The 14,059-nt window shown below is 31.5% G+C and overlaps 1 protein-coding gene across 1 annotated transcript; it reads left to right on the plus strand.

Moving 5' to 3' along the window:
• Positions 1-7,334: 7,334 nt before the first annotated feature.
• On the plus strand, positions 7,335-8,267 carry LOC107953253 (NAC domain-containing protein 90-like). The gene is given in 3 exon segments (NM_001327603.1): positions 7,335-7,485; positions 7,582-7,877; positions 7,974-8,267. Coding segments are annotated over 3 exon segments (741 nt in total).
• The last annotated feature ends 5,792 nt before the right edge of the window (positions 8,268-14,059 follow it).

Genomic DNA, 14,059 nt, shown 5'->3' on the forward strand with positions numbered 1-14,059 from the left:
CAATATTACGCACCAGCCTATGTTCACGGTACGATGCTTTGTCGTCGACAAAGCTCACGATACAATGTAGCTAGTACTGCTGAACCTTAACTATACGAACGAGCAGCGTAAAAATCAAATAAAAGGGGTAAGTACATCAAGTGGACCTTATTATTTGCATCTGACATGAGTACACCCCCTATCATATGCATTATATATGATCAAGGGACACACATCACCTCCCACTTAGTGGCAGTATTCGATAAATACTCAAAATTTACATTTAACCATGAAAATCTCAAACTCGTAAATTTATCGTTGCCATCACCGGGCGAGTGTCCTAGTAAGTCATAGCAAAGGGCCGCCAGTTCGAACGTCGTACTTACACCAGTGACCACACTACTGTCAATTGGAATCTCGAGTTGCAGTGCAACATTTTCCAGTGTGATGGTGCACTCCTCGTATGTCAAATGAAATGTGTAGGTCTCCAATCGCCACCACTCGACCAAAGCGGATATGAAGTCGTATTTCAAATCATACGGATCAATGCCACTGATCCGAGTTCGAATGCCTCTAAGTATGGCATAAGACGTTCATCCGGCAAATAGCCCACACTGTTGACACGATCCCTCAATACGCGGTACGGACTCTGACCATACTAAATTACCACAATAGTTAATATATCCCAATTAAATAAAAAATGGTGTGGAACTTTATAGGAGGACTCATGAATAACAAATAAAAATTCTATTACCAACACATTAATAGTATCTGATGTTTGATCTGTTTCTGTAATCAAAGAACCCATTTTTAATGTTTGCAGTTTCAAATAAAAAATTCAATCATCGCCTGAACAAATAACGATAATGAATTTTGTACCGTATGTTATTTTTTTTGAATAATTAATAATTTTTTTACTCATATAAACAAATCAATAACAATGTAATTTGGGATACACTAATGTAAGTCTATCATTTATTTTTTAGAAACCATCTTCTTCTTCTTTTTTTCATTTTTTATCCCAATAACAAAAATTTTATTACATAACAAATATTCAACGTACGAGAACTGTAAAAATTTGTAAAGCAAATTTAGTTCAATTAATTAGTATTCAATCAATTTAATGTAAGATGTATAAATTAGTTCTATATAAAAAATTAAAATTATTTTGATAATTTCTCTAATTGAAGAAAAACAAAGAACATATTTTTCTATTTTAAAAATCTCATCTCGGGTTTATGACATATTTGGCCTTTTTTTCCACAATAATCTAAAAAAATAATTAAATACCAAAACGGGTCATCGTACAAATTTGTAGCAAACAACCCGTTTCAATATTTATTATTTTAGCAAACAACCCATTTCGGTAATTAATTTGTAAGGTGTCTCATTTTGGTATTTATTTTTTTTTTGAATTATTGTGGTAAAATAAAATAAATAATAAAAAATTACAAATCCAACTAATGTGAATTACAAAACCTTAAACAAGTAAATAATAACTGCAAAACAAAAATGTACCTTTAAAATAATATTTGTTGTTATCTCCTTTCCTTCCAAAACCACAAAATCAAACAAATAATAAGTATTAAAAAATATTAAACAAATAAATTATAATTAAAAAACTACCTTTCAAAAAATTTTATTGTTGCATCTTTCACCTTAAACCCTAAATCAAATATATAATAAATATTAAAACCACAATAATCTATTGCCTCCTCCCTTTAAAACCCTAAAAAAATACAAAAATAAAACTTAACCTTTCAAAACACTTCTCTTCTACTTTGTTGCCCCTTCCCCTTCTTCTCTCCTAAACTGTTAGCTTTTTTTTTTACACAATTGAGGGGACTATAACCCCTATTATAAAGTTCATTTTTTTTCACATGTGAGGCTTAAATCGCCCAGTTCAGGTCGTCAAACCCCGTGAGTGTGTGGTCACTTCTGCTGCAGAGAGGTGTTGTTAGGTGTTGCCTATCAAGTTCCCTCCTTTAGCCTTTAAAAATTATTTTTCCCAACCTATATTTTATCTATATTTTAACCGATATAAACTACATATAGGTTCTGCCACTCCTACATCCTCCATATATATATATATATATATATTAACACAAATCATATGCTTAATGATGGGGTTATGTGTTAGGATCGTCCCAATTAAGCAACGAACAAGAAAAAAATAGGGAAATAAATTGAGAAATTGAACACACAAATTTAACGTGGAAAAACCCCTCTAAAGAGGATAAAAAACCACGGGCAAAGATAATTTTACTATAATGGCAAAAGAACGAAAATTACAAAAGATAGAGGTAAAGACTAAACCCCGAAAACTCGAAAACAAAGAACCCTCAAAACGTAAACATAAAATTCTCTAAATGTGTTATGAGTTCTAATCTCTAATGGGTGTATTTTTCTAATGTTGTAAAAGAGCCTATTTATAAGCTAAATTCATAGGTCAAGTAATAATAAAATAATCTAAACTAATCAGTACTTGATTAATACAAGTAAACAGAGTTTAACTGAAAGATTATTTTTCAAATTTGACTGAAAATAGGAGTCATATTTAACTAATCTCCACCTTGACTCATATTTCCACAACGCCGTCTTTGCCAAAGCCCGCCATGAGCCTATCTTGAACTATGCAGGAAATTAACTGAGTCGAATTTGTGCTTAGAAACTGGAAGACTTCTAGCCTTCGACTTGTACACTGTCAAATCAAAACTAACCCGGGTCTGATTTTCACTAACAAAGTGCCCTAACTTTTCAAAACCTACATCCAAAAGAGAATCTCTCTTCAATGAAACAGTCATACCTTTTTCCCTTCTATGACCAAGTTGCCTCCGCTTCAAACGAGTTGACTTCAACTCCGTAACGGACGAGCGACGTCTGATTTCACCAGTCACTGTAGAACCTTCCAGAATATAAAAACTATCGGTTCTTTTACCTTTTAACAAAATGAGAGCTCCACGAGATACTTTAATGCCGCTCTACTCGATGTTAATTATGCATCCTTTCAAGTCTAAAATACTCAAGGAGATGAGATTCTTTCGCAAATCAGCTATATACCTGACACTTGAGAGTGTCCTAATCGTCCCATCGTGTATCCTAATTTTAACTGTACCAATACCAATTACCTTACTAGATGAATTGTTTCCCATGCATACAACTCCATCTTCAACCGAATTGTATGTGGAGAACCATTCTCTATTGGGATACATGTGGAAAGAACATCCCGAATCTAGGATCCACTCGGACGTGAGCTTGGAGTTATCGCTCGTTGGCACTAACAAGAAATCATTACCGCTTTCATTGGCCAAATTAGCACCAGCTACATCCTCCTCGTTACTCTCAGTAGCTCTTTTATTTTGCAGTTTATAACAATCTGCTTTGACATGACCTAACTTTTTACAATAGCGACACCTTTTATCTCGTTTCTTTGATTCTATCAAAATGGAAGCTTGCCTATCTGCCTTGCTATCCAAATGAAGCTCATTGTCGAGTTTGTTTCTACTCAAAAAATAACCATTTACATCTTCAAACGAGAGTTTGTCTCTGCCATAAATCAAGGTCTCCTTAAAAGACTTGTATGAATGAGGTAAAGAGCACAATAATAGCATAGCTTGATTTTCTTCATCAATATGAACCTCAACGTTCTTTAAATCATTTAAAAGAGTAATGAATTGACTGATATTATCTCTAAGAAGCTCACCTTCGTTCATGCGAAATGTAAATAGACGTTGTTTCAACACTAAATGGTTAGCCAGAGACTTAGTCGCATAAAGAGTTTCTAACCTTTTCCACAAGGCAGATGAGGTCTTCTCCATCAATACCTCATGCAATACCGTATTCGTGAGGCACAACTGGATTACAGACAAAGCCTTTTCATCAAGCTCTTCCCATTCTGTTTTATTTAGATCCTCAGGCTTTTTTCCCGGTAACAACCTTTTTCAAACCGGATTGTACTAGAATTGCCATCATCCGAACTTGCCACAGATTGAAGTTTGTCTCAGCATCGAACTTCTCAATTTCAAACCTTGTTGCTGCCATATCTGAATGGGCTAATCTATGAAAATTAAACTAGCTCTAATACCACTTATTAGGATCAACCTGATTAAGTAACAAACAAGAAAAAAATAGGGAAATAAATTGAGAAATTGAACACACAAATTTAACGTGGAAAAACCCTCCAAAGAGGATAAAAAACCACAGGTAAAGATAATTTTACTATAATGGCAAAAGAATGAAAAGTACAAAAGATGGAGATAAAGGCTAAACCCCGAAAACTCGAAAATAAAGAACCCTCAAAACGTAAACACAAAATTCTCTAAATGTGTTATGAGTTCTAATCTCTAATCTCTAATGGGTGTATTTTTTTAAGGTTGTAAAATAGCATATTTATAGGCTAAATTCATATGTCAAATAATAATAAAATAATCTAAACTAATCAGTACTTGATTGAAACAAGTAAACTGAGTTTAACTGAAAGATTATTTTTCAAATTTGACTGAAAATAAGATTCATATTTAACATTATAATTGCCAGCAAAAATAATGGTGGTGCCACCACCTTCAAACCATACCATTTTGGTAAATAATGGGGTGAAACATCATTTGGGTATTTGAATATTATTTTTCTATTATCTAAGTAAAAAAAACTTATTTTTAATTAAATTAATGTTATTTTTTAATAAAATAAATTAATGTTATTAAAAAAATAGATCAATTTACTTGCTTGTTTAAACTAAATTTTGTTAATAACAAATATCATTGAAAAATGTTAAAAATAATTAAATTTGAATTTTATTTAATAGGGACAATATCGAAATTTACTATCATATTTTTAGAATTGAATGAAATAAACATATGGATATAATTTTATAATCATCTTCTTAATAATCTCATTTTCGAAAATTACATTCTATTATAATCTTAAAATAAGAATATACTAAATGAGTTAAATAAAAAAATCAAAAGAAAAATAAAAATGTCGCATAAGATCATTGGTTTACTATTATTTACTTTATGCAGCATCCTTTTAACTTCTCTTATAATATTTTTTTTGTATTTTTAATGTTAATTTTTTTTAATTTTAAATCATATCATATTTAACATGTGATAAATCACATAATTTAGGAAAGAAATAAAAAGTTTGGATAAAAGAAGGAATGTCATAATTTGGGAACATCAATTCCGACTTATGATTTTATAAATTATATAGTTGTGTCATTTACACTAAAATATGCTATGACTTGGTCCTCAACCAAGCAACTTAATCCTCTCTTTTTAGCTTAGAAAATGACTCAACACAATGTCTTTTTGGCGCTTTATCTAAACATAAATAGACTGTTTTTAAGTAAATAACCAGTTTATCATATCTTTTTATATGCTATCAAATTTAAATATATTAAAAAATACGTTTTTGGTAGAGGTAATATCGCTTCACTTTAACTCGATTCAGTTCTTTGTTTTTCTATATTTTGACAAAACGAATTTTGTTTTATGACTTTTATATATTATTAGACAATATTTCTAAAAAACAATATTTTTTTAAGAACTTTTTAAATATAAAAAATTTATTTTTATATCATAAAAAATAAAAATAGGATTTGGTTCACTTTCGAGTAATCGTAGTTTTTAAACTTACATTCCCTAAACCATTTAAATACCTCAATTCGGGTCAATTTTCAATTTTTCTTACTTAGCTCTAATGAACAAGTCTAAACAAATTTGAGTTAATTATTTATAAATATAGACGAGTTTAGACAAAATTTAAAATTATACTTTAAGTTAAACTGAGCTTAAGCGATTATATGTGATAATGATATCGTGTATGAATTTAACTTGAACCCTAAATTTTAAACTTACTATCACCTCAAACAATAAAGTGTTATGTTAAAGAATAGAAAATTTCATGTGGAAATCTTTTTATCATCAAGTTGAAATTAACAATAATCAGTGTTATTTATTTAATCTTCGAATTAAAACAACGGTTTCATCTTAAAATTATATTTCCCAGGTCTGACAAAAAAAAGGCTGGAGGACTGAATTGAATAATAAAAAAAGTGAGCTGCCTAATTCCCTGATTATCCCAGCACAAAGTAAAGCACTGCAGGTTAAGACAAGTTGACTTTGTCGTCGTATCCAAACTACAATAATTACCGAATAGATGCGTAACAAATCAGACGGATACTACAGATTTATTGCCTCTAAGGGAAAATACCACGGATGAACGTACACTTACGTAAAGTGACATCATGAATGACATTTTTATTTTTATTGAGTAGGTACAATAGATGATATGAAAAGAAGAATTTATAAAATATTTTTTTTTATAATTATGATTACCTGGTGTAGAAAATTAAGATGTTAAAATTAACATGCAAATATCGGGTCTTGGACAAGCATTTTACAAATTCGAGTCTAACTCAATCCAACTTAAATTATTATTTAATAATAAAATTGTTTTATTTAAATTTAATTATAGTTTTTTTTATAAAAAAGTTAATTGGATCAAACTTATTTAAATTATGAGTTGATCTCTAAACTTCAAATTATTTTAATTACATCTTTCAGCTATCGATGTTATATCAATTAAAATTTTTGTTATTAAAATCGTTAATTTAACTATTAAATGACACATTAGATCTTATATGATAAAATTTAAAACGAAAAAAACTAAGAAAAAAATAAATTTGTAAAACTCTTAATTTTTGAGGTTTTCGAAATTCTTACGAAAGGTTTTTCATTGATTTTTTTTTCAAATCTACCTTTTGACTTTTAAAATTTATGGGATAATGCTTTATTTATTTAAAATTTCATTTTAAATTTAATTACATAAAAATGTGACATGTAATATTTAACGGTTTTAATAGCAAAAGAAACTAATTAAAATAATATCAATAGTTTAATAATGTAATTAGAAAGGTTTAAAATTTAAGGACTAATTTAAAATGAGGTCATAGTTTGAGGATGTTTAAAGCAATTACTTTCTTTTTTTAAAGAGTAAAGGTTTGAGAGAAGAAATCCAAAATTAATGTGATATAATGCGGAAATAAGTAGAGAGAGAGAGAGAAGGCTGACTGCTTCAACATGAGATTTGATTGGAAGGAAAGCAATGAGAGACTCTACAGGGAGAAAAGAACATTATGTTTCATCACATAACCGCGTGGAAGTTTCTACCCAATCCTAAACATAACCCAATTTTCCAATTTCACTCGGCAATCCCTCTCCCTTCATCCATCCCTCCTATTTAACAACCATTTCCACCCAAAAGAAAAAGCATAGCACAGCAAAGGACATTAAAAAAAAAAAGAAAAAAAAAAAGAAAAGAAGAAACCCCTAAGAACAACTAACTTACAGCTAATGGAGATCCCAGCTGGTTTTCGGTTTTTTCCTACAGAAGAAGAGTTAGTTTCCTTCTACCTACGCAACCAATTAGACGGCCGGAGACAAGAGATGCACAGTGTTATTCCTGTTCTCAACATTTACGATGTCGAGCCATGGGACCTTCCTCGTATTGCTTTCTTCACTCCTCATTACATTCTTCAATCTTAAACATGCTTAAAACTGACTGGTTTAGTAAGTTAACATGTTCCTTCTTTTGTCGCAGAGCTTGCGGGGGAGCGTTGTAGACGAGACACTGAGCAATGGTTTTACTTCACACCAAGACAAGAGAGGGAAGCTCGAGGTGGGAGAGCTAACCGAACTACTGCTTCTGGCTACTGGAAGGCAACAGGGTCTCCCAGCTATGTCTACTCCTCCGATGACCGAGTGATCGGAATGAAGAAAACAATGGTTTTCTATAAGGGGAAAGCTCCTTCTGGGAAGAAAACCAAATGGAAGATGAATGAGTATAGAGCTATAGAAGCTGTGCCCAACCCGACTGCTGTTACCACGACTCCGATGGTGAGCATTATATAGTTGCATACTGTTCTTCAGGCTCAAAAGTTCAATATGAACTTCTCCCATTTCTAATCATTTGTTGAAATATTCTTAATGCAGTTGAGACACGAATTCAGTTTGTGTCGAATCTACGTGGTATCAGGCAGCTTTCGAGCATTCGATAGACGCCCACTCGAAACTGTATCACGAGCAACACAACTTCATGAGAATAGGACTGCAACATTTTCAGAGAGAGCCTCTATGATGGAGGTAACAAGCTCCTCAAGTACTTCACACTCTGGAGGAGACCACTCTGATCAACCAGAAGCAAATGAAGATGATATTTGGGAGATGGTTAACGATCTCAAAGAACCTCCCTTAGGATGGGAACAAATGAACTGGACTGGGGTTTAGCAAACATTAATAAGTAACCACCCCTTGATGTGGTATATAGGATCGTACCACAAAGCACGAGTAAAATCTAACTTCAGTAAGTAGCAGTTTTTCATCTTCAACATGAAGGTTAATGTAGATGTAATAGCAAATAAACAAAGATCTTAAGAGATCATTTTATGTAAAATAGGATTAATTTTTTTTTTCGAGAAATCGAAGTTAGGGAAAAATCCCACTGTTTTTGTAGAGATATCTGTCACTGCTATTTAGGTCTATTCAATTTGAAGATACACTTGCCGTTACTCTCTGCTGAATCCCATTGAAAAACTCAACACCTGAAGACAAGAAAACAAAATGATGAAATATGACAAGGTTTGAAGAAAGACTACCAGAACAACAGCGGATTCATAAAAGGTAATAACAATCATAAAGGACAAACAAGAAAAATTTGTAGTCAGCCCATCTGCTCGTTGACTCACTAGACATCTAAACCAGAGTTTTGTTGAGTCATAATCATGCATGCCTCTATGTCACCAAGGAGTTGGATTGCTCATAATCTAATATTTATGCTCGGTGATGGTGTTTTGTAGGGCTATATTACCCTTCATTTTTCTTGAAGTATGCCTGTTTGACACTTATATCCTGTGCATATCCATAAATGGGTATGGGGATATTGACCTTTCAAAAATCCTCCAAATACATGGAAAACCTTAGAAAAAGTGGGACATATCCGTACCCGACACTTGCACCAAGTTTGAGTAATATAGTTTTAAGCTAAACCGAACAAATCTTGAGTGCTGACTCAACCAGAAGTACTACACCCGCCCAACAAAAAAACGATTCATGCTCCATCTTGTAACCAAAAGCCACCTCTACAACATAGTTCTAGTGTATCAATACAATAAAAATGCTTAGCTGGTAATCTTCAATTTTTTTATTAGTACAATAGCAAAAGGAAGGCATAAAACAAAAATATAGCCTATTCCAACTCAAGTTTCATGGTTGATTTGTTCTACCAATTATGAACATAAGATCATAGATAACTCAATCTAAAAATAAAGTCTTATAAAAGATATTACAGGATCAGAAAAGCATTTTGGATCATTCTAGGTTATAGTTTACAACCTTGAAAAATCTTTGCAAGTTCACTTGTCAACATAAAGTGATGACAGCTCATCACCAACCCCCTTTCAAAAATTTTAAACAAACCATCTCAAAATATCAATGGTTACTTACCTAACAAGCAATAATGGTCAATGCTGTAGTCAATCTTCGTCGAACTTGATAATGTTCCGTTGCCTATATAATATACTGGAGAGAACCAAAAATGAAATGTAAAAGTAGTTAAATGATTTAATAGATTTATGATGAAATAATAAGTAAACAAGGAATTTCACTTGGTGAATGTACGTAGACCATGGTTCGATGTATTGAATTCAACATGTTTGAAAATGGAACCTGCCAAATGTTTTATTCAAATTTTTTGACCTCTGCTCTTCATGGGACAACTACCAGCGTAGAAAGAAGTTTCAATCACAATCTGCCTAAAAATTGGTTTTACATCATCATTACGCATCGCTCCTTCCATGGACAAAAAGATTAAATAAATAACTCCTAGGAAGCTTTGAAGAAATTATTGCTGCCTGTCGCCACCTGAGTGGGCTAGTTTTCTTCCCAACAGGACCTTTCCTAGAAATGTTTTTTTTACATCATACATATATTGATGCTATGTGTTCTTGGCACTTCAATTCATTGTAGGATCAAAGTTTTCCTTTAGTCTTTTCTTTTGTCCACAGAATGATTTGTTTTGCAACCAAACTACAGACTTTAACACTACATGATCGTGCACAGCCCTGACTGATCCCTTTCATGCACAGCCCTGACTGATCCCTTTTCTTCTTCTTCGAGCAGCTCATGATCAAAGAATTAAGCAAATGATAGAAACTTAATGACATGTTTTTTGTACCCGCCAAGTATGTTCCGAACCAAATAACTTTCACACCTAGGCCTCTCTTCATGCTCTTTTGACGTCATAAAACTCATAGCATTAATTAAGAAATTGTACCTCATTGACAGACTATAGCCAACATCTATAACTGAGGTAAACGTCACAACTAGCATAATTAGCAGACTTGACAATTGCCGCATCTCTATATCTATACGTATACATCATCAACTCCTTTTCTCCACTTATATATGCTGAACAATTAGGAAAGCTTCTAAAACTGCCAGAAATGTTCTCAATATAACATGAAATCATATGGAATTCTACCCTCATTTCCTACAAGCTCGGGTTTGAAGAGTCATCAACACTACATTGGTCTGTCTAAAAAATGCCTAGTGATCTGGCTATAAATTCCGGTAATTGCGTGTTCCTTTAGTCATTACAAGATTCAAATAAGTACATTATGTCTAATGCTTTAGCAGTCTATTATTAAAACCTTCGAGCTCATTGCTTCCTGTTTCTACTTTTCTCTTGGAGAGCAAACAAGCAATAGTTTTGACTTTGTCTATTTCAGAAGAAAATTAGAGGTCAACTGTGTTCTGGCAGTTCTACTACTGTGTAAAAGTGTGTTGCATAACTTCTCCTAGACGACAGTGAATTAAATTCGGAAATATATGAAAGATTGACAGATCCAAACTTTTGTTCTTTTCATTTCTTTTGTCCGAGAAGCTCAAGTAATTTAGCTTTAAACTCTCAACGACCCATTGCAGCTAGAAACTTTAAGACAAGTGATTAGTTCTTGTCTCATATAATTCAGTTTCAACCACAATACACACACTGACATCAGCTTATTGTTCAAAAGCAGTAGTTCCATAGGATGAAACAAATAACTTCCTCTTAGTCAATTAATACTTTAATTAGATATGGTCTTTAAGAAACTAAGTACAACTTATTCAAGGGAATTTCCACTAGCCAACCACAGACCCTTAAATCCTTAAGGACTAGATATACTAAACTATTCTAAAAGGTTTAAAATATGTTAAAGATAACACATGACTGGAAATTTAACCCAATATGGAACTTTTGTCATCACTGAATTGAGAAAAAGTCAGCATCACATTTCACCAAAGTTCATTGTTTGACAAATTTGTGACATTTGAAACATGATGATGACCACATCAGCGTTCTTTCCCTTTTTTTTGCCATTTGTAAATATCAGAGAGATGGCTTCCCTTACTAGCAATAAAGAATTCAAACAAAAAGTCAAAAATTCAAAGAAGAAACAACTATGTTTGCCAATATCCAACAATGAGCCCCCATAATTATCACACGAAGAACATATTCCTGCAATTTCTTTTTTGTCTTAAAATCTCAGCCTGATCAAGGGAGGAGATTATTAGCTTCTCATATTCATTCCTATCGTTCTTCTTCGCAACAATTTTACATTGAAAATTAGAGCTCAGAGAAGTATGAAACACAAGCAATCAAACACTTAACAGTCATTAAAGACCAGAAACCAAATGAGAGTGATATAAATTATAAAGCGCCCAATTTTTAACATTTTTAAACAACAAATAACTCAGATTTATTCCATTCTAGACAAACCCAAACTATAACCAAAAAATGAAATTTCAGATTCCACTGGTAATGACAAAATTGAGTAAAAAGCTCACCTTGGACTTGTTTTTGGTCCCTTTACTTTTGCCTGCAACCTTGGTATAGCAGAATCTAAAGGCAATGAAAGGAGAAATATGGGTCATTGGGCAGCAAAGAGACAATTGTCTACTCTTTTTTACATTGTTGAATTAGCTAAACATATAAGGTGAGGTGGTTGGCTGCTTTCATTCTCCTTTGCCATGGTTAACTCCACGACTTTTGAGCAGTCTCTCAATTCTGTTCCTATCTAACTTTTGGATTTTTCATTTTGTCTTATTTTATTTATGTCTAAATCAAAAAAGCACGGAGTAAAAAATATATTATGCTAGATTAATTATTTTATTATATTTATAAAACTATATTCAAATAAATTGAAATAGTGGGTTGAGTCTTAACTCGATTGGTATGGGTATTATTGTTAATACAGGAAGACATGGGTTTGAGTGCGCTGAAACGCATTATCCTCGTATTTATGGGTTGGGAGGGGCTTTGGATAGTTCTAGGCATTGTGTCAAAAAGAACAAATAGAATAAGATTGTTCAAAAATAAAAATAAATTAAAATAGTAAAATATTTTACATTTGTATTTTTGTTTTAGTTAAAATTTATATTTTATATTAAATATAAAATGATAAAAATATCCTTATAATAATGTTTTTTATTTTGTAAAAGAGTTGAGTTGAAACTTGGTTAAAGTGAGTCAACCCTTTAAATAACAATATAAGTAAATAAAAAAAGGAATAATGTCAAATTTAGTCATTAACATTTACATATTTTGTTGACCATCAATATTGAACAATTATTAACTTCGAGAATTAACTTGGACCATAGAAAGTTTAAACCCAAATGTAAAAACAATTGTCAATACAGGAATGCTTGCCAAGTTGACCCCAAATAATATATTCACTCGTTGTAAAAAGTCAATCCCGCAACACGAAATTATATTCAGTATAATATAAAACAAACTCTTAAAAGGGAGCTCTAGAAATAAGTAAGGACAAAATGATCTTTTTATATTTATATTTTTATCACTTTTTATTATTCATCCAAGTTAAATAGAGGTAATATTGGTATTGTAAATAAGATTTTTTAAATTTATAATATTGTGCTTATTTAATTAATAAATGTTAGTTATACAACTCGAAAGTTAGTGGTGTCGAAAATCGTAATTTTTGAGATATCATTTCCGTTAATCGAGTTCGTAAACATTAAATAGGGATATTAACGGAATTATTATATTGATGAATTGAAATTTGGTTAAGTGATTTAGCAAAAATTGTGAGTAATTAAGGCTTAGAGATTAAATTGTAAAAGTCTAATCGCTATAAATTTTTAATTAGGAAATGGATTGAAGACCTAGATAGCAATTATCCGAGAGATTAAAAGGGTAAATAAACCAATATAATTTATATAGATAGTGGGACATAATGATGATATCTATTATGACTAATTTATAATTAAATCAAATTAAACATATTTTAATAATTAATTACACTTAATTAAGTTAATTAGTTAACTAATTATATTATATATATGTTAAGAGGGATGAAAGCTTATCATCTCTCTCCCAACCAAAACCACCATTGAAGAAAAGAAGAAAATTTCAATGTTTTCATCAAACTTTCGACTTTATAATAGGTAATGCAATCTAGTCCTTTTCTTGTAAATTTTATGGATTTGAGGTTATGAGAACTTGATTTAGCTAACTCATGTACCAATTTGTGAAACTGTTAAAGATTTAGAAAGTTACCATTAATGATTTCTTGAAGAATTAGGTGTGAATTTGATAGAATTAAATTTAGTTTAAGAAAATGACTAAATTGTTAATTACGTACATTAGTGACCTAATTGAATAAAATGTAAAATTTTTGATAATTTTTTGTAAAGATAGAAAATAAAGGGTCCCTAATGGGTTTTGGTGAAATTGGATTTTAATCTGAGGCCCTAAATTGAAAGTTATGTTTGTCCTTGTTTTAGGAACTAAATTGAATAAATTATAAAATATGTATAAATTTGAAATTGAATGTGATTTAATATCGAATTTTTTATTGTATTATTATTTAACAATTAATCGTAGCTAAATACGATGCAAGACCGTCAAGAGGGAAAGGAAAGGCGAGAGTCGACGACGAGTGGCGCGAGCTTTTGGTTTGTATTTCTATGATTCAGAACCATTTATTTTCTGCAAATTCATGTTAATTTGCATTATGTAG

The sequence above is a fragment of the Gossypium hirsutum genome, chromosome A07 (genome assembly GCF_007990345.1).
Source record: "Gossypium hirsutum isolate 1008001.06 chromosome A07, Gossypium_hirsutum_v2.1, whole genome shotgun sequence".
Lineage (NCBI taxonomy): Eukaryota > Viridiplantae > Streptophyta > Magnoliopsida > Malvales > Malvaceae > Gossypium > Gossypium hirsutum.